The sequence below is a fragment of the Syzygium oleosum genome, unplaced genomic scaffold (genome assembly GCF_021117445.2).
Source record: "Syzygium oleosum isolate NSW1041296 unplaced genomic scaffold, Sole_v2.1 Sole_v2.05, whole genome shotgun sequence".
In the NCBI taxonomy this organism is placed as follows: domain Eukaryota; kingdom Viridiplantae; phylum Streptophyta; class Magnoliopsida; order Myrtales; family Myrtaceae; genus Syzygium; species Syzygium oleosum.
In genome coordinates this window covers 13,767,550-13,789,455 of record NW_026607489.1, presented here as the reverse complement: position 1 = coordinate 13,789,455, position 21,906 = coordinate 13,767,550, and the positions used below count along the sequence as shown (strand labels likewise).

General features: G+C 40.4%; 1 protein-coding gene, 1 long non-coding RNA gene and 1 pseudogene across 4 annotated transcripts; all 3 read left to right on the top strand.

Annotated features, from left to right (window-relative positions):
* The first annotated feature begins 1,034 nt into the window (after positions 1–1,034).
* On the top strand, positions 1,035–9,285 carry LOC115666177 (protein FLX-like 1). 3 transcript variants are annotated; one of them, XR_008816630.1, is made up of 6 exons: positions 1,037–2,156; positions 2,249–2,412; positions 5,375–5,451; positions 5,587–5,689; positions 8,330–8,397; positions 8,811–9,285. XR_008816630.1 is itself a non-coding variant. In XM_030587966.2 (4 exons), the coding sequence occupies exons 1-4, from the start codon at positions 1,555–1,557 to the stop codon at positions 5,668–5,670; spliced, it is 927 nt and encodes a 308-aa protein (XP_030443826.2). In that variant the 5' UTR covers positions 1,038–1,554; the 3' UTR covers positions 5,671–5,870. The 3 variants fall into 3 exon arrangements, 2 of the variants coding, with proteins under 2 accessions (XP_056167657.1, XP_030443826.2); XM_030587966.2 differs by lacking the exons at positions 8,330–8,397; positions 8,811–9,285 and having other exon boundaries at positions 1,038–2,156; positions 5,587–5,870; XM_056311682.1 differs by lacking the exons at positions 5,375–5,451; positions 5,587–5,689; positions 8,330–8,397; positions 8,811–9,285 and adding an exon at positions 2,523–2,719 and having other exon boundaries at positions 1,035–2,156.
* Positions 9,248–19,430, top strand: LOC115663907 (uncharacterized; annotated as a pseudogene).
* A 143-nt stretch (positions 19,431–19,573) lies between these two features.
* Positions 19,574–21,612, top strand: LOC130138238 (uncharacterized). Its single transcript, XR_008816631.1, has 2 exons — positions 19,574–20,803; positions 20,897–21,612. It is a non-coding gene; the product is annotated as an uncharacterized LOC130138238 (long non-coding RNA).
* The last annotated feature ends 294 nt before the right edge of the window (positions 21,613–21,906 follow it).

Here is a 21,906-nt window from a genome sequence, read left to right as displayed (position 1 = left end):
AAAACGAATCATGTATAAATAGCGATCATCCACTGCAACAGAGTTTGAAGCAATTCTCATTCAAACAGCAGGTCCCAAGTATTTGAGATCCGAAAACTACTCCACAATTGAACTAAGTAGGAAGGAAACAGCCTCGCATTACTGCTAGCCCGTAATTTGTATTTTGTACGGAAAAAAACAGACCATTGGATATTATCTTGATGAGATGCAAAAAACAAAACAAAAAGCAAGGCGGGAGTCGAGACTCGAGATGAGACGGCGATAGGGAAATGTCGAGCAAGAGCGAGAGGGACGCGACTCAATCGAAAGAAGGTGGCACCATCCGAGAGTCAAGCGAGAGAGTAACTGAGAGAGTCGTGAGTGACAATCGAGCGAGAGAGGTGTGAGGGGGAAAGAGCTATTAGGGTTTTGATTGTGAAGGAAGCGTGAGAGCCAAGAGGAAAGAGAAAGCGAGAGGGAATGAGGAAAAGCGCGAGCGTGATTGTAAAGAGGGTTAAAGTTTCTTTTAAGATTTTTCAGAAATAAAAAAATAATAATTGTTCTGGTTCATGCGGTGCGAGTGAGGGGTTCTACCCTGGAACCGGAAATCGAATCGAAAATCACCGGTTTCAATTTTATTGAAGTGGAAATCGGACTGAACCAATCCGGTCCGAACGTTTCTGTTGGGTGAGCTCGATCTCGCTGGCCTAGGGTGAGCTTGTCCCTCTCGTCCGTGGCCGATCACTACAATCGAGGCCGAGAAAGAAGGAAAAAGAGAAAAAGATTAAAATAAGATTTTCAAGATTTTAGCCGGATATCGAAAATATATGATCATTTTTCTGACAAGTGGCATTTTAAAAAATATTTTTCAAAAACATCGTATTTTTGCGAAACAATCGTGGAGTAAGAAAACTAACCTAACCTTGCAGGGTTTTACAGACTCCTATTACTACAAACAAAGCTGGAGTCGCCCTCTCTGTCTCGCTCGTAGAATCAACTCCAGCAGACGGGGAATCCTCCTCCTGACTCTTCCAATCGCTGCCACACCTCCAGCAAGGTCCTTAATCTCCCCTCGCTTATGATTATTTCTACGGTCTTTTTAAGGTACAATCGCCGTTGTATTCGTTAGCGGTCGGTTTCCGTCGAATCGAATCCTCGGTCGCGTTTCGGTCAGGTTGGGGAAAGCAGCAGTAGATTATGCAACCGATTGTTCTCAATCGAATCGCACCTGCTTGTTAACTGGCCTTTGTGTCATTGCTCAATCTTTCCCGTGCCCGCCTTTTTTGTCGCGTTTGTTCTTTTTTTTTGGGCTCCTGGAGTAGTTGTTTGTCGTTCGGTCAAAGCTTCATCGATCGAAATTCACGTGATCTGATGTTCGGGATGACTAGATGGGGATGGTTTCTGCATGCTCGATGTTGATATCGATGTCATCCGCTCTCGCTTTCTCCGTTCCTGCGATTGAATTTGCTGGCAAATATCCGTTGATTCGGTTAGAAGGCCGTATTCATCTCTTCTTGATATTGCATTTGTTGTGCTGTCAGAAAACGCAGAGAGAGAGAGAGAGAGAGACGGAGAATGTCGGGAAGAAATCGGGGTCCACCTCTTCCACCGAAAGGTGCTCCTCGTGCGGGGCTTCCCCCTTCCATCCGGGAGCCTCCATTTGGTAGAGGCCTAGGTGCAATGCCGCATCCAGCTTTACTGGAGGAATTGCGCGAATCCCAACTTGGGATAGGCCTGGGAAGGCGGCCTCCTCACCCTGCCATTATCGAGGAGCGTCTTGCTGCCCAACATGAAGAAATTCAAGGTCTTTTGGTTGATAATCAGAGGTTGGCCGCGACGCATGTTGCGCTTAAGCAGGAACTGGAAGCCGCCCAGTATGAGTTACAAAAGATGGTGCAGATCTCGGATTCCTTACGAGCAGAAAAGGATGTTCGGATGAGGGAGTTGTATGATAAATCAGTGAGGCTAGAAGTGGATCTGCGTGCTGTGGAGGCTATGAGGGGTGAGCTTGTTCAGGTCAATGCAGATATTAAGGAGCTTACGGGTGTTAGACAAGAGCTTAGTGGGCAGGTGCAAGCAATGACTCAAGATTTGGCTAGGATGACGGCCGACCTACAGCAGGTGCCAGCATTGCGGGCAGAGATTGAGACCATGAAGCAGGAGGTACAGCGTGCTAGGTATGGATTTATGGTCATGCGTCTATTCTCCTCTTGAAGGGCTGCTTTCCAGCGTGGAAGTTTGATTTTGTACATGTTTTTTTGGTGTCCAGAGCTGCTATTGAGTATGAAAAGAAAGGTAGTGCCGACAATTATGAGCATGGTCAGGTGATGGAGCAGAATTTGATTTCCATGGCCCGTGAGTTGGAGAAGCTTCGAGCGGAGATTGCTAATGCAGAGAAGAGAGCTCGTGCTGCTGCTGCTGTTGGCAATCCAGGTACTTTTCTTTGTGATTTTTTTCATACTCTGTTTTGGTTTCTAGCAGTTTCATATTTCAATAATTAGCAAGTTATGTTGAATCGAACTTGGTCGACTGGCTTCAAGTAGGCATTCCGGTGTTGGAATCATGGATGTGAAGGAATAAGCTTTCATCGTCTTCAACTGATTAAGTTATTGCCAAGATTTTCTATTGAATGGATGAACCGGTAAAACAAGAGGTTTTTTTTGTCCTAGAATATGAGAATTTCTTGTAAAAATGGGTGCTGGAGAAGTAATTGGGCTTATAGCATCTTTCATTCATTTTCCTTTCCCAGAAGAATAACTGATTGGATTTTACTGAAATTGGTGATGGACATATAATGAAGACAAAGATGATCCTGTTGAATAACTAACCTAGTGTGCTTCCCTAAGTTGCATAGATTAGTTTTCCATTAATTTTGCTGGGAATATATATTCAAAGGTGCGCAGTTTCAAGTTCAGCTATTAGTATAGGAAAAATTTTGGAAGGGAGGAATAAGTACTTTTGCTGAAATCTGTCGTTCTGGTTTTTACCGAGATCCAAGAGGTCTTGGGTCTGATCTTTTCCCCCCTCTCATCCCCAAAAAGACCCAAAAAAAAAAAAATTCAAGAACTCCAAGTAGATCATGTGTCTCAGAATGAATTAAATTTCAAAAACAGCAAATTAACTTTGCTAATTAAATGTGTTAAGAACATTGTATACTGCAATCAAGGAACTCCAAGTAACTGGTCAAATTTGCATGAGCTAAATCCTTATGCAACTTGCATAGACATTGCGCATGACAAAGTCCAACCTTTACTTGAAAGAAAATTTTGTTGCAATTGTTCTATTTTAGGAGAATCTTGGCATAAAGTTATGCTATCTTGCCCATCTATATACAAATTACTTAAGTATAAATAATTCTTTATCAGTTTTGAGTTTCGAATTAATTCCTAAACGTTGCCCTGCTTAGAAATTATGGTAATTTTGAACCTTAAAGCAATGTCACTGATCAGGCAGCCAATAACTGCATGAAAGAGCAGAGGAACTCTGTAAGAGGTGTAGCTGAATAGTTCCTTAGTAAATAAAGCTGCTAGAGGAAGAGATCTCCATGTTGCCTAATTATGTGCAGCTTTGGTGACATATAGAGTACCTCGTTCCCCCCAAAACTTTGATATAGATATGCCTCTTACAAATGTATTTTCCCGCCTGCTTTAACTTTTTAGTCTACGAAAGGAAATTTTAGTAATGCAACGGTGCCACATGATCTATACGAAGGGAAAAGGGAAAAAATATCCGAACTCCATTTCACTTAGAAGAACCAAAGGAACGGTATTGTCAAGAAGAATCCACATGACCCCGCTTTCACTTCAAGTTTTAATCTGATAACCTAAAAATTAAAAGGAAAAAGAAGATAAATCCATTTATTAGACAAAGGAGGAAACTGAGAATTATGGGAAGTGGCTGCAATGACTCTTCAAATTAGGTTTTAGTTAATGATCAAAATCTACAGTTTCTGGTGATGCCTATGAAGCATTGTTGACAGCTGGATTTAAATAAAAAGAAAGGAAAAAGGTAACATTCAAAGATGTTTCAACAAGGCTTCTTGTCAAGGGGTTTATATCGGTTATTGATTGAAGAGCATATATGCAAGGCATTTCTCAGTCAACAAAGAGATTTATTGAAACAGGGAAGAATTAGTGCTTATCAAGACTTTATTGGGTCATATCGAATGGATGGCAACAGGATGGGTTTGGGGCGGCTAATCTTGTCCTAAACCCGTCCCAAGAAATTTCTCCTTATGTTCCAAACCCGTTGCAAGCCTTATAGGACTTTGGAAATAAAGTCCCCAACCCATCCCACAATCATCGGGTAACAATCAGATATCTCTACGTGTTTTGGTGGTAAAAATTATCTAACACTAATAAATAATACATCCAGAATTTTGAAATCTTGATTATACAACCAACCCGTTGAAGTTTTATAAATTTTCAACAATTATGAAAAGTAAAAGAAAAATTGTGGATATTGTAGAAAAATGTAGATGCATATGAATTAATTCTATTTTTGGGTATATAAAATAACATAATTGACAATGGCTCCTGGGTTTGGATTGGGAAGTACCCGCAAGGCAAATCACAAACCTGTCCCAAACCGTGTAGGGTTATGCAAGTGTTATCGCAATCTCGTCCCACAACTCTAAAGAGCAACTTGTTTAAGCCCTATTACGGTCTGGGAGGGTCAGGCACTCTACCTGCCCATTGCCATCCCTACATATCAAGTACTATAGAAGCCCTGAAAAGAAATCTATAAATTGTGGAGTGTATATTCTTAATTGTTTGCCAAACCTGAAGTCGACTCCCCTTTAATGACTATTCATGCTCATTTGCCATACGGAAGCTTTTTTCCTATATACATATCGATATCTTCTCCATATATGCATGCGCTTGATGTTAAAGAGGGAATGAATACACTCCATTTAATAAATAGTTTCTGCGAAGAAAATGCAAGAAATGCTTTTTCTTCAAACCATCTATTAAAGGTCCTTGTCTTGTTTCTTTGATTTGCAAGCATGATCTTTTTCTTGATAGTAATATTAATCGGGGTTTTACTTTGAGACTCCACATGAGTTGCTTTTGGCCAGCTAACGGTAGATATAAACAATAAATCCTATTTATTGTATTACTAGTGCTATATTTAAACATGGGTTGCTTTTGGCCACCTCAATTGATACTCATGTAAAGTAGATGAAGAAGCTATGGATATTTATTGCCTAATATGATCAGGTTACATAGTTCTACGAACATTATTGTCTACTGAGTTAATTTCAAGTGTCATTACGTGGCATCTTCAACACGTGAAAATGAAGTTATTACCGTCTTTTACATTTAATTGCTCCGCCAGAAATGGTCCCTGTTTCTCTGTTGTTCAACCATTTAATTCTTTGTCTCTGTATGTGCAGGCCACAACGCAGCTAACAACAATCCTGAAGTTAGTTATGCCGGAAACCCTTATCCAGCTGGCTATGGCCTTAATCCTGTATGTGTGTTTGTTAGAAATATTTCTATTGTCTTTTTGTTAACATTTGTTTTGGTCATGTCTGCATCTGATAAGGTATGTTTATATGCTGGTTAAGTATTTTCACTTGTAACATGCTTTATCTTCGAATTCCAGGTTCCTGCTGGTCTGGAAGGCTACACCCAATTTGGACACATGCCTGCTGCTTGGGGTGCATATGCTCCTCCTGGACACAGATAGACTAGATTTGCATATCGATGTAAGCTGAGTTATAACTGCTCCCTTAGGCTGCAACTCACCAGATAGATTATTAGGTCTGGCTTTCCAGTTGTCATTGTACTCTTGGGGGGTTTGCCTCCATTATATGCTGCCTGAAGTTGTACTGGACGTTTTGTTATTTAATGATGGTCTTCTATATAATTTTGTCGCTTTTGATGCGGTGGTCTGGCTCTTCTCTTAAATTCTTTAACGATCTTGGTGTAAAGTTCATCGCTAACAATTGCTTAACTGATAACTGTGTTATTGGACCTTCCATTATTTAATATGACATGCTAGCTTTTGGTCAAGTTCCTTAGATTGGTACATCCCAACCCTGGTGGTAGGTTTTTAGAGGTATATGTCACGGATATGTCCGACTTCAATAATTCTAAGATCATAAGGACTCTATGAAGTGAGTATTCCTTGAGAATGTCACCGTCTATGTGTGATCTGATACATCATTTTGAGTGCAGCCTTTGGCTCAGCAAATTAGACGTTCAAGGTTTGTGGTATTCTTTAGATTAATAGGATTGGATGAGTGATCTCAGTCATCACCTTGCCAAAAACATATCTTAGTCATCGACCCTGCAAAAACCACATCGTAGTCGTCAGCCTCTACTAATTTTAACAGGGTGTCAACCTCATATTTGACTAATTTGGCTATGTAAGACAGGTGATAGAATATAGGTTGAGAATGACATGTGAAGTCTGTATATCACCTAAGAAGTTTCTGAATTCCGTATTCCATCTTCAGCTTTTCCATGACATATAAATGGAGTGAAGTGGTTTAAGCTCACTATGTAGGCCACCATGTTTTTTGTGACCCATTTCCATGATTTGTGGGACCTTTTATCACAATCAACTCTTCTTTGTGCTCAGAGTCTCGGTTGATTTCCCTTATCGATTCCTGTAGCTTGCTTTTGTTTGTGGCCTAGTTTGGGCTGTAGAATATTCATCTGTTTCGAGGCTTGAGAAGTTGGCCAGTACTAATTCTGGCTTTCAACTGAGGGAGATTACTTTCTCCAATTTGGGTTGTTGGTCTTGGTATGTCTGAAGGCTGACTTACGGCAGAAATTTTATCTATGTAAAATATTCTGGGTCATATGTTAACCTCCTTTAGTATGATACCAGACTTGTAACATCTAGAGATAGCAGCTATCTCTCTGTGCCTCTCACAAAAGATAAGAAAAGTTTCTTGTGCTTCTAGTATGAAGTTGTTGCGATTTAGGAGTATGACTGTCCCCATCAATTTGGGCAGTTGAATAGATTGAATGAACGGTTTTAGCTGGTGAAGTTTGTGCCCTTGATTTCTCCTTTCAAAGAAATTTTCAAATTTAAGAGCTCTATTCATCTCATTCCGTTGCTGAGAAGCAGCAGCCAGGTATTCATTGCTTGTGCCTTCTAACTGAATGATATTCAACTTTGATGCGACAGGATCATTTCATGATCAAATAAGTACTGTGCGTTTAAGATATTGTCCACTACCGTGTTATTTCTGCATTTGTTTTCCTTGGTTGTGGTTACTCTCACACATGGATACGTGGAAGATATAACTAAATCTGATGTTAACCCAAACAAGAATAACTGGTAGAGTTTGTTGTTTTTTTAGGTAAAAAGTTGTAGCATTTTTCATTCCCAGATTACTTGGTTCTAGTCGGAAAAAAGGGTTAGCTGCTAGCAAACCGACTTTTGTTTGCCCCATCAAGTTGCCCATATGCTGGACCGAAGGATTTCCCTTTTTTTTTTTTACTATATCGGAAGCTGTTTTGCTTCTTGATCTTTTTACATAGCTAATGTTATGCAATGCAATTTTTGAGAGACTAAATGTCTGGTTGATATGATTGATGACATCTCTGGGAAGAAAAATTTAATGTTTGGATCAGAGACGAACAGCGGCACTTCAAGTGTATTGCTTTGGTTGTTTTGATGGGAAGAGATAAACAGGAGCACAAGTCGCATTTGGCAAGAAGTCTTATGCAATCCGAGGAGGAAAATGGGGTGACTGTGTCTTGAGGAAGATTCTTATAGTATTTTAGTTTAAAAGGGGAAGTGTGTGTGGACTTTGATGGAATATTTTGTACAGCAGTAATGTTTTTACTGAGGAAGAGGACATATTAGTGGTGGTGAAAACTCCCTCACCATCATGGTGTGAGTTATGAAATAAATTACAGTTGGAAGTAGTTTGAGAGGTTATCAAACTTTAGCAGGTATTCGCATTGTCCGAGAGGCTGTTGCTCTCAATTTTCATTCTGCTGCTAAAAATACTGTTAATGCACTCCATTAACATTTTAATTGGATAACCAGGTGGACATGGTGCTGTCGAGACGAAACTAACTATTAATGGAAGGAATGTCGACGAATGTCAGTAGATTGTTGCACGCTGCCTTTGTCTTTTGTTGGTTATATATTAGCAATACTTTGCTTTGCATGTCTCATGGCTTAAGTGGTGATTCATATTTTCTGATTTTGTTATCCTGTGGCTTGCGAACGCCTGTGCTGTAGCTTATTTGTTATTATTTTGTTGAGGATGATATATTCTTGTGTAAAATACTCACCTTTTCCATTTTTTTAGAGTTCTGCATTGTTTGTTTATGTTGTCCTTCACCGTTCTAAATTATATGTTTAAATCTTCTGATTCCAGGTTACTGCTTCTGTGCTCCAGCACCTGCATATGGGCAATGCTTCAGTTACTGGTCATTATCGAATGAGGTGTGCTCACTTTGTTAGCAGCCCTCTTTTACCCTAGTTATTTATTTCATGATACTGCTCATAGCATGTTAGGAAATAAACTGGCTAGATCCTTTTTTCTTTCTATGTGCTCGTTATTCCCTACCCGTCTGTTGAGCTAATCTCTGTCAAAGGTTTTTAATTGAACATGTGAACTGTAAGTCTCTATAATACCACTGGCATTGATCCTCTCAGGTCACAGACATAGTTGCAATGGTCAATGCGATGCATGTGCAGGTTATGATGTGTGAACTGTGAGAAGAGATGTGAGGCCCGGAGGGTGATGCACAGTCGATCCCTTTATTTGGTTGTCGGCACGTTTTCTTCTATCTACTTACCTTCTGTTGGATATGTTTGTGTAATGGAACGATGATGGACCTGTCAATGCCGTGCAGTGGGAGAGTGCTGCAAGGGTGATTGAAAGGACCATCACTTGACAACCGACAGAAGAGCATGCTGGGCGAACCTTTTGCAGCTGATACAAAGACAGGTTGAGGAATCTGGGGGACCACATTCTTGTGGGGAATATTTTTTGCTGAGCAGTGAAACCTACGACTTCTGTCGACTTGGTTCGTTCAAGTTTCGAATGCTTTGGCACGATAAGGCAAAGGTCGCTGTGGCTCGCACTTTGCCAATTATGGATCGTGAATAGTAATACTGCGTGTAGCCTCTTTGGCGGCCCACTTCTTCCCTCGCTCTTTTCCTCCGCCCATTTCTCTCTTTCTCTCGGCCCGGCCTTCTTCCCTCCCAACTTTCTCTCTCACAAGCTCGAGCAGCAGCAAGGTCGTGAGGGTGAGCGATGAGCGGGGGAAGGACGCGTGTCCCAATGTAAATGGCGAGAATTCCCCTCCAACCGCCTGCAGAGAGCGTCAGAAAGAGCGGAGAGGGAGTTGACCGGAGACAAAGAGGGAAAGACCAGAGACCGGTGAGAGGGAGGAAGCATTCTTGTGAACCATCGCTCTCGCCCTCGTTCCCTTCGCTCGGCCATGCTGGATTGGCCATCATCACCGTCTGGCGTCCCTTCGCTCGCGGTTCCCGGCGGCCCCAAGCTCTTTCCATTGTTCTCGTTCTTCGAAGGTGAGTCCGTTCAATCCCGCTCGAACCCCTCTTGCCCCCCGAGGATCTCGGTTCGGAAGTGAAGGAAACAGATTCCTAAACATAATACAAAAATTGCAGAAAAACGTGCCCATTCTATATTTGAATCACTGATCGTTCGAAGTATATCACGTAAACGAACATACCTCTTTGCCACAGATTAAATGCACTTATCACAGCCTTGAGAGAGAGAACAATCCTTGAATTGTTGAACAAAGCCCCTTCTGCTTTTGTCCTTTAGTGAGAATGAGTTTTTTTTTATGATGAAAATGCCACACCACACACTCTTACGTGTGTTCCCACTTTTGTTTCTAGACAATAACTGCCAAGTGCAGTTACTTTCTTTCATGGGCTGGGTTAGCCAATCATGGGCTTTCATGGGCTGGGTTAGCCCATCATGGGCGGCCCATCTTCACAAAGAAAATTCATCATCTCTCACTCGCACATGGTGGGCTAAACATTAACTCTCTCTTCTTTGCAATATTCATACTAGCAAATAATCCGTGCGACCAAAGATACTTCGAGAGCTCGTTGCGATGCATCCGTTAGGAATACATAATGACCAAAATTGGGTACAACGTTTTCCGAGTAGATATAATATGCGATCCCTAGATCAATCATCACATTTATATCCCCTTTGATCTCTTTTAGTATCTCGTATATTGTATTCACAAATATGATTTACTTAAAATCATAATTGGTCGACCTGTGAATACAAACATAGAATGTGACATCATAATAAATTGATCTTCCTCTTTGCTTCAATCTCTCTATTTCAGTTCAGCTCGCTTTTCTAGAAATGCCCCATTAGATCGAATCATTCATGACCATTGGCAACATCCTAAGATAGCGAACACTGAATAGAAACTTTGAGAATAAGTTAGAGTCGTGAGGGCACTAAATGAGGAACTCATATTCTCAAGAGTCTCACACGGCATAAAGTTGAGATCAAAAACTTTTGCCACTCTTATCGGTCGTCTTATGCATACGTAGTATGAAATACGTATTACGGTATTAACGCCTTTCCTGTGGAGCGTATGTCTTTACATTCAATACCGTACAGATGATAGTTCAGACATACCTAATGTCTAAACTTGAGTTCACGTATCTACTCCTCTAAAGAATCCATTAGAACTCACATCTGGCATCAAAGACAGATAAAGTAAAATATGTGGGTTATTTTACTTTCGGACATAGTAAATGTTATGTCCTCATCTTGGCACTTAGCTAAGGCAACATTTTTATTTTAAGCTTGAGCTCTCGATTATCACCTAGATAATAAGCCTAAAAATTGTCTCATCTCTATTTATCGCACAGTAAATAGAGGCGATTACCCGTGTAAGTGGGCTAATCTCATCTGTCAGACATACTTTCTCGATATAATGCACTAAGCATTAAGATGCATAAATATTAAATAAATTCATAGGCATTAATAATGATATAACAATTTCATTTAAATGTGAACATTCAGGGAAATTACAATATTCAGTACATCAGCATCTACGCAGTCCTAGAGATTTTACATGACCATTGAAAACATCTCTAGGAATTGACTTCGTCATAGGATCTGCTATCATTCTATGCGTAGATATGTACTGCAAGTTCACATCCTTTCGTGCTACCATATCCTTGACAAAGTTATACTTGGTATCTATATGTTTGGTCTTGCCATGATATTTCGGATCTTTGGTGTATGCTATTGCTGCTTGACTATCACTATTGACTAACAATGAGTTTTCAGCATTCTTAGCAACACCTAAATGATCCAAAAATCTCTTAAGCCAAACACCTTCTTGTACTGCTCCTGACAACGCCACGAACTTAGCTTCCATCGTGGACAATGCTATACATGTTTGTTTCTTACTGCTCCAAGATATGGCGCCATTATTCAGTAAGTAAACAAAACAAGAGGTAGATTTCCTTTCATCTAAATCTCCTCCCCAATCAGCATCTGAGTAGCCTTCAAGTCGCAGATCCTTGCCTTGATAACTCAGTGAATAATTAGCAGTACCCTTTAGATACCTCATGATTCTTTTTACGGCTTTCCAATGTGCTTGACCTGGATTGGATTGGTACCTACTTACCATCCCAACTGCAAAACATATGTCAGGTCTTGTACACATCATAGCGTACATTAAACTTCCAATAGCACTAGCATAAGGAACACGTTTCATTTGTTCCTTCTCTTGCGGAGTCTTAGGACACAACCTATGGCTCAATCCTTCACCTTTTGCAATAGGAGTATACATGGGTTTACAGTCTTGCATACAAAATCGTTCAAGAACTTTATTTATATAAGTCTGTTGCGAAAGAGACAATAATCTCTTGGAATGATCTCTTGAAATCTTAACTCCAAGAATATATGCAGCCTCACCCATATCTTTCATCTCAAAATTGGACGATAACCAACTCTTAATAGTATTAACCAACTCCATATTGCTTCCGGCAATCAGTATATCATCAACATATAATGATAAAATCACAAATTGATCTTTGGATCTTTTGATATACATGCAATGATCTTCATCAATCATTGTAAAATCAAACGCTACTATGGCATTATGAAAACGTATATACCATTGTCTCGAAGACTGCTTAAGGCCATATATCGATCTTAGAAGTCGACATACTTTTTGTTCTTGGCCTTTCACAATGAAGCCTACTGGCTGCTCCATGTAAATTTCTTTTTCTAATTCTCCATTTAGAAAATCAGTCTTTACATCCATTTGATGTAATTCAAGATCCATGCTTATCACTATTGCCAGAATAAAGCGAATTGAGGTAAATCTCACTACAGGAGAGAAAGTTTCTTCATAATCAATTCCTTCCTGTTGATTATACCATTTCGCCACTAGGCAAGCCTTATATCTTTCTATTGAGCCATCGGATTTGCGTTTTATTTTGAGAACCCATTTATTCCCAATAGCTTTGCGTCCTTTTGGAAGATCAACCAGTTTCCAAACATGCTTTGACTTCATTGACTCCATTTCTTCTTTCATTGCAATCATCCATTTTTCTTTGTTAGGGCAATTTAGAGCCTCATTTACATTTCTTGGCTCGTCTTCATTTTGTGGAGCGATCATGAAAGTTTCCCCTTAAATGTCAAAACGTCGTTGAGGAATACTTTTGCGACTTGTTCGCCGTATGGGAGATTGTACACGTGATATATCATTCTCCATTATGCTCCCACTTGGATTAGATAATGACGGAATCGTCTCATCAAAAGGTTGCAATTGAGATTGAGTCGAATTCAATTCCTCACTTCTCACATTGCTTCCACTTGGACGAACTTTATCGATTTCACTATCAGGATCCAAGGTTTCAAATAGTGAGTAGTTCTCACCTATTTCGCCCTTCTTAGGAAACTCATTCTCTAAGAATGTGACATCTCGTGATTCAAATTCAGTTATACTCCCACTTTCTTGCTCACCTATAAATACATATCCTTTTGAGGTTTCCGAATACCTTATGAAGATACTCTTCTTACCTCTAGGACCTAATTTCCCATACTTATGAGAAGATTCATGTGTATAAGCGGCACAGCCCCAAGGTTTCAGAAAACTCAAATCGGGTTTTCTACTTGTCCATAACTCATACGGAGTGGAAATAACTGATTTAGAAGGGACACGGTTAAGTATGTAGGCAGCAGTTAATAAAGCGTCACCCCAAAAGGTGATTGGTAAGTTAGCCTGCGCCATCATGGACCTAACCATTTCTAGTAGGGTTTTGTTTCTCCTTTCCGCAACACCATTTTGTTGAGGAGTATGGGGAATAGACAACTGTCTTTCTATTCCCTTTTTCATCACACAAATTTCTGAACTCATCAGATAGATATTCTCGACCTCAATCGGATCTCAATGCTTTTATTTTCTTATCTAATTGATTTTCCACCAAGTTCATAAATATCTTGAAGCAACTAAAAGCTTCAGATTTATGAGAAATCAAATAGACATATCCGAATCGAGTATAATCATCAATAAATGTGATAAAATAAACAGCCCCATGTCTAGCCCTCACATTCATTGGACCACAAATGTCAGAATGGATTAACTGCAAAGGAAATTCAGCTCTTGTTCCTTTTCCAAAGGGTTTCCTTGTTGTTTTCCCAGCTATGCAGTGTTCACAAGTGGGCAAGTCGACTTTTTCAATATTGCCCATTAAGCCTTCTTTGGCTAATCTATTCATTCGTTGTTGGCCTATATGGCCAAGCCTAGCATGCCATACGTTCACATCATTATCACACGAAGTAGAAGACGTGAAGTGGGAATAACAAACATTGACATTTACAGAATCAACATCCAGTACAATAAAACCATCTAGAAAATAACCACAACCATAATAACTCGTACCTAAATACAAGTCTACACCATTGTTATGGAAGTTCAAATTAAAATCAAGTCGAATCAACACTAAAACAGACACTAAGTTCCGACGAATTTCCGGAGCATATAATACATCATGTAGGAACAAAGTGCGTCCACCACGCATAATTAACTGGCAGGTGCCAATTTCTTTAACCTCAGCTCTGGAGTTGTTCCCTACATAAATCCATTTAGTTCCCGTTGGAACTCGTCGGAATTCTACGAAGGCTTCTCTATCCTTCGCTACATGGTCTGTTGCTCCCGAATCTACAGTCCACAAAGGATTTGATTCAGTTAGAAATATAGAACTTGATACATAAACAAAGTTCTCAATAATACAAGATGAGTTAACCTTCTTTGGCTCACGACAATCGCGAGCAAAGTGGCCTTTCTTGCTACAGTTGTAGCACTTCACTCTTGACATCTTTTTCTCATGAGGGCGCTTTCCTCTTTGGTGTTGTTCATCTCTTGGTTTCTTCCCCGAAGAACTCGCTCTCTTACCTCTCCACCTTCTGAACGAATCAGGACGCTTGCGCTTAGAGCTCGAAGGCCCTTGTGAGCTAGAACCTGCATAGTAAATGTCAATTACCGGCTTATCCGCCAGGAGGCGGTCCTCCTCTAGCTCTAAGATGGCGCATGGCATCTTCAAAGGTTTTGATGTTCTCATTGTGAGTTAGGTGCAACTTCATATGCTCCCAACTTTGAGGCAAAGAACGAATCACTGCTTGCACTTGCTGCTCATCAGTAAGAACATGGCCAGCATCCTTCAGCTCATTAATCATGTTTGACATTTTCCTTAAATGTTGTTTCATGGACTGACCATGTGGCTTCTTATATGAGTCAAATCTTATAGTGAGCTGTCTAAGTTTGGTTACAGATGTATGACCAAACCTTGCTGCCAATGCTTCCTACATCTCCTTAGCATTTTCAAAACGCCTAAACTCTCGCATGACATCATTTTCCATGCTACTCAGCAACGTGATGCGAGCAAGGGAGTTCTTCCTTTTCCATACAGCAAATGCATCCTTATCTCTCTTATGTTGTGCAGTGTTTCCGTCTTCAGGCTCTACCATAACCAGGTTAAGAGCTTCAAGAGCCTCTTGCTCTTCCAGCACATATTGAATTTTCATATGCCAAATTTCATAATTATCACCGTTAAGCTTCTCTCCTTTGTTTAGTTCAGCAACTATATTCTTTGATGCTGAAGCCATGGTATCTGAACATTTTAGACATATATGCACGAATTATTAATGCCACTCATTTATGCATCAATTTTACACAAACTGATTATATTAATGAATAATTTCACATAGACTTTAGATTCGAAAGTTCATTATGTTTCCAATCATCATCAAAAAACCTAATGTGAAATTACCGTTAATGTAATCATTAAGGTAAAATTACGTTCTTTAAAGTTACTAAAACTTTTAGAACTCCCAGTCAACCAGATAATATTAATAAGACAGATATTATAATATAATAGCACCATAAACTATTCATAACAGAAAATATCCGTCAACATCTATTCATTATAGAACTATTTACATGAGAAACAAATCCATCATAGGAAATAAACATAAACACCAACATAAAAAAGAACCATCCACCCAAGATATTTAACACCAATTTATAGTGAACATATCCATAAGAGCTTACGAAAAATAGATAAACACAATCAGGTGGTGATCTTCTTACTATAAACCGGAAATGACTCATGAAAAACCTCAGGAAATTTTATTTTCTTTGGCATCCAAATGGAGGCACCCGGAAAACCCCTAGATTCGGGCAACGTATTGCGCCGAGACCGATTCAATGTACGGGTTGACGTCCTCCTTGCCCCGACCCGAATGTACTCTATTATGAATTGCTCCACAATCATCTTATAGCTCGGACCTTCTAAGGCGTCCCAAACCCTATCAATCATTCTTCCCAACTCATCAGGAATGGTGCATTTGAGGGCTCCGACCATCACATACCCTAGCATTACGAAACCGTTCCAAATGATATCTTGTATCATTTGGTTGACCTTGATGATGTGTGTCATCATGTCATCATCAGCATCCCACCGGTAAAGAGCCAGCTTGATTCTTAGTTTCTCAAGCTTCTTCTTTTCAGCCGCCGTTCTAGGGATAATAGGGGTTCGATATCTTCGTACCATTATTCCTACAACAAATGCAGAAAAAATGAAAGGATTACTCATAATCCAAGGTACAACATTTCAAGAAACACATTCTACCCCTTCTGTCCTTTTTTTTTTTTTTCCCGCCGGTCAACGCCGGTCAACGGTGGTCAACGCCGGTCAATGGTCAACGGGTCAAGTCTACGGGTCGGGGTGGACTATCGGGTCAAGTCGGATCCGGGTCGGGTCGGGTCTGAGAAAACTCGGTTGGGCAACCGCATGGCTGACGTCAGCGTGACGTCAGCCACGCCGCACACGCCCTCATGGCGCGTGCGGTGCACGCGCGCGGGGAGGAACCGCCATGCACGTGCCACGCACGTGCCGACGAGACCGCCACTTGCGGCGGGGCGTGTGGGCGCGTGCGGCTCCCCCCGGCGGAGTGCCACCCGTCATTTTGCTCGTATCGATGAGCACTACGACCCTATGCCTTCAAAAATGAAATTTATCTCACGGAATTTCGAGAAACAATTCCGAACAGTACGGACGGTGTCAGTTTTCGTACCCGAGCGTTCGTCGGCGCCGTTTCACGAATTCCGGCCAATATTCCGTGTTATGCACATTAGCAACGATCAGGAAACAAGAACACATGCTCTGATACCAATGAAGGAAACAGATTCTTAAACATAATACAAAAATTGCGGAAAAACGTGCCCATTCTATACTTGAATCACTGATCGTTCGAAGTATATCACGTAAACGAACATACCTCTTTGCCACAGATTAAATGCACTTATCACAGCCTTGAGAGAGAGAACAATCCTTGAATTGTTGAACAAAGCCCCTTCTGCTTTTGTCCTTTAGTGAGAATGAGTTTTTTTTTTTGATGATGAAAATGCCACACCACACACTCTTACGTGTGTTCCCACTTTTGTTTCTAGACAATAACTGCCAAGTGCAGTTACTTTCTTTCATGGGCTGGGTTAGCCCATCATGGGCGGCCCATCTTCACAAAGAAAATCCATCAGGAAGCCTTGCGGATCGGTCGGCCACAGCTCGATACGCTTCGAGCCTGCCTTTGGCCACCGTCTCCGAGCGGAGTAGGGAACCCCGTGGTTAGACGCTCGTCCCCGTGAAACCGTTTTTGCTCCGTTTTGCCCTGTTTCGCCAAGCCGGACCGAGGCTCCTCCGGTTCGTGCGTGTCTTTGCTTTGAACGGGTCATCCCCATTTACTTTTGTGTGATGATTGTTGTTTGTTTTTTAAGCCTAGAGACAAACTCGACTGTTCAATGGGTCAATGTTCTCCGCTTGATTGATGCTCACCACGTGTTCGGTCAAATGCCTGAACCAAACTCGCGTAGATCATGGTTTTGTGGATTTTCATCGCCGTTCGTCTCTCGATACGTCACTTCTTTTTGCGTGTCGTGTCTGTGTGGCCGTTCTGTGGTGGAAGCCGTGTAGGCTGGCGACCGGCGCTTAGGCCGCGGAGGGGCAACTTTTATCTCTTCGGTTTGGTGACGTCGGCCGTCCGTGGGGGCCAAGCGTCGCCGGAGTTTTGTTGGCGTCCGGCCAAAAAGATTTAGTGGGCTTGATTTCAATTGGGCTAGACGGAGTAGGCAAGGTGGTCTTGGGTCTAATTTTTAGGTGCGCAGGCTAGGCTGATAATAAGACTGGGCAGCTTTAGGTTTTTATGAGGGTTGGGCTAGCCGCACTGGGCTCAAGAGCTGAGACTGAGGGCCCGGGCCAGCGAGACCCGGGTTCGGTCTCTACCCGGACAGGGGCTTGAGGATCCGACCCGGGTCCGTTTTATATAATAATAATGATAGAATATAAAAAATAATAAATAATAAAAATTAAAAATTCCGAAAATTAAAAAAAATAAATATTGGGTTACGAAAGAGGTCACTTCTTGTCCTTTGAGTGTAACTAGTGCCCCCACTTGTTTGTTTACCGTTTGTCTTGTGTGCCTAATTGCATGTTTTACTCGGCTTTGCATGTGAAGAATGCATGGATGAATGTTAGGACTTCTAGGCATGCCTTCCGGCAGGTAGAGTAAGAAGGTAATTAGAGCTTAATTAGGGGTTGATGGTGTTAGTCTACTGCCTTGTGAGCGCAAGTGGGGGTTAATGATCATTAACCATAGTTAACGAACCTCTAGTTTGATTATAGGGTGTCTGGGTCGATCGAATAGCATGCATAGGATCAACTTCTCAAGCTGAATTACTTGATCGTTTGTTGATTGGTGAACTTGTTGATTCACCACTTTGATTGAGTGCGTGTTGAAATGGATGCTCGAAACCAACGAGGATGGAAATGGTTATGAATTTTCCGAAGATCAAAGGTCGAGAGTGGTGGTTCGAGGAAATATTTAATTTAGTTTGGTTTAGGCTACCATGGTGGTCCATGTTGTAGATTTTTTTATTTTTTTGTTTACTGCTAAATTATTAGTATTATTTGAGCCAAAAGAATGTAGTTGCATTGCATGTCACCTTTATTTTTCATGTCACAACCTCAAATTAATACCGAAATATTCTCGTATTCCTTGTCATTCTTAGGATAAGATCATGGGTAACCAACTTATGCTTTTCAACTTAATGTCTCGATGATCAGTTTCAGCACTGTTAATACCAAATTATATTGCTGTTAACTAAACCATCGTTGGTTGTTTTCAAATATGAGTTGAAGAAAATTTCTGCAACTTGTAATCTATTACGCTATTTCCCCTAAATATTTCATATATGCATACTACACATGTCACTATAAATTCAGATCTGTAGCATGTCTTTCCGCAACAACCGACAACGAAATAAAGAATTTTTGGAACTCTACCCTAAAAAAGAGATTAAAGATGAACTCTGCTACATCCTGGCCAAACGACAACAATATATCCCATCCACGAGACATAACTGAAGGGATTTTGCCTAGTTTTCAAGAACAATATGACATCTTAGCTACATGCACGGACTCATCCCCACCACTTCCCTTGATGGACAATGTATGTGCGTCAAAACATTTCGATCCGTTCCCTATACTTAACAACCGCTATGACCCATGAGAAGGAGTCGAGTTTTTCACCTTCCCCTGTTTGAATTTGGAGCATGCAAAAGTGGAGCTTTTTTTTTATCAAAAAAAGTGGGGCTTTTAGGAAGTGAGTATCTAGTTCCCCACTGGCTGGTAGCACATTACAAATCCATGGGTTGCGGCATGGATGGGAAATGAGAGAGCAGCTTCTCCACTAATAATATTAGTTGCTTCTGCAGTACTTCTACTACTAGTTTTAAAGTGAATGACGACATGTCTGGGTTTGTGAATAATTTGCACAGAGCCAAGGACTCGGATGTTCACATTGCTTTTCATTGAGGAGATTGATCTAAATACTCCAAAGGACATGCCTAAAGGCACTCATCAGTATGATCTTGTGGTAATGACAGATGAAAAGTGATCAGCATTGGTTCGATTCCCCAGCTGAGCACTTGTGATTTAAGTGGGGGGCCATGGCGGTGGGTTGCTGTGCTAGTCTCCCCCGAGGAATAGTCGAGGTGCGCGCAAGCTGGCCCGGACACCTCGGTTACCAAAAAAAAAAAGTGATCAGCATCCATCAAGAAGCATGTGCAACCTTCTAGTCTCCGTTTTCTTCAGAGATGCAAGGTTTGGCTACTTTGGATGTATCTTTATACAGCTAAGACTAATAAGTCTAGCTATTATTTTTCAATAACACTCTACTGAGTCAAATGTAATTAAAAAAAGTAGGAATTATGAAATCCTGAATAATGTTTAGCGCGCAATTTAAATTAGCATGGGCAGGTATCATCTTTCATGGTACCAATAATCTTGGATATTTATTCATATAATACATGTTTGGCGCAAGTCAAATGAAGTCCAAGTAAAAATAAATTGGCTCGCCAACCAGCTCACTGCTCTATTGTCAATCATTTTGCTCTTAAGTAATATTTGTTATTGGCGCTTCTTGGATTTTACGAAAGTGTGGTTGAATATTGTGTATAAGTAGAGAGGATCAATAAGTATGAGGACAAGGGATAAAATATTTTATTGAGTAGTTGTGTGGTACACAATTTTACTATATTACAGGTCGTACATCCGAGCCATATATAAACTTGTTAATAGACTTTGACAAGGCAACCAACTAATTTTTTCTAATACTTTGTACTAGTTAACGGTTATGTTACAAAACTTGCTTCTCATGTCCACAATTTCCATGTTGTATTTTGACTTTGTCTTCACTTCTTAATTGACTTTATATGCACCGTTTCAACTTAAACTTCTCTTTGCCAGTTGTAGTTGATCAAGCAAAGTTACTTAGTTATTTCGGTTGCTCCTTGCTCAAGTTCTCTAGAGTCTAGAATCCATAGATTTCTCTAGAAAAATTGGTCAAACTTAAACAAACTTAATGTTCAAGTCATGTCATGACATAGATAAGTTGGATCTGTCTTCTTTAATGCTCAATTATTGATTGCAGACATGAGTTCGGAGTAGATGAACTTGGTTTAGAGATATCGGGGATCACTTTTTCTGCTTTTTTGGCTTTGGCGGCTAACCCTATCACTTCCTTAATTCATACTGTCATATGACGATTAAGTCTACGTTTTTTCACATGATTTCTATAGCATGTCATGGTTTTATATGATCATATACATGATCTAGAATTTGATTCTAGGTCTACGTTCTCATCATTTGACTTACCAGTTGAGTTAACTTGGTTTTTAAATGAGTATTTCTTATAATGGTGGAGCTGGTGACCGGAAGAAAAGTAGAGGATCTTAATCGGCTCGAGGACCAGCAGTGTCTGGCGGAGTGGGTATGCTGTGAATGAATTTTCAATCCCCAACTTGTATGAGTTTCGATTATCAGGAACATGACTCTTTCTATATTCTGCTAATCTTCTCCGTAGGCATGTCCCTTGTTGGAAGAGTATGCAATCCATGAACTGATGGACCCTTGCTTGGGAGATCAATTTTCATAGTGAGAGGTTTATTGCATTCTCCATGCTGCATCCCATTGTATTCGACGGGATCCTGAGTCAAGACCTCGCATGTCACAGGTAAAGACTTTGATAAAGCAATGGAATGCCAAATGGTTGCCACATGTTAGTTAGGAAACGTTTGTAGGTACACACTGAACGAGAGTGCCTACTGCTGGAGTCAGATGCTTGAATCATATCGAAATTGTTGGTTGTTTTGGAGAGACTTTTTGAGTGGTTTGTTTTAAAGAGACATTGAATCAACATTTCTTTCGTTTTTCTTTTTCATTTTTGAGAAGGTGCTTCGAATCCTGGAAGGGGACATGCACGTAGATGCAAATTACACGTCGATTGTTCGGGTCAATGTTGGAAGCCATAACAGAAGGATCCGTGATGAGCAACAACATGACAGTGATCTTCTATTGGATGAAAACAGGTAAGTGCTCACTAGAAAACTATTCGGGTTTTTTGTGTTTGAATTCATCAGGAGTCTTATCTTGTCTTCTTAATGCGGAACATTTGGAAAATAGATGGTCGTTTTCTTGATTTATTTGTTCTGGTACTTACTTTTGTGTGAATAGTTTTCAAGTAACAATGAATTTGAGAACTTAGCTCATTCTATGATGGCTAATTCAGAGTCATAAGTTTTCAATTGACACCTTACAATGGCTGATTATACCGACATCTAGACTTAAAGAGATGTGATAATTGGATGGACGCTATAACGTATAAGAACTTTGTTATAGGTAGATTTACTCGAGCTCGCAATTGTAGGAGTTTCTATCGCTGTATTTAATCAAGTTGTGAACATTATTACATTCGCTCTTGCCAGTGTAACAGTTTTATTTGTTGCCGAAAAGAAAACTCTTGGAAAATCATCTGTTGACCTGATAGAAGATGAAAGCATTAAACAATGCTTAACTAAGAAGATAAAAATGAAA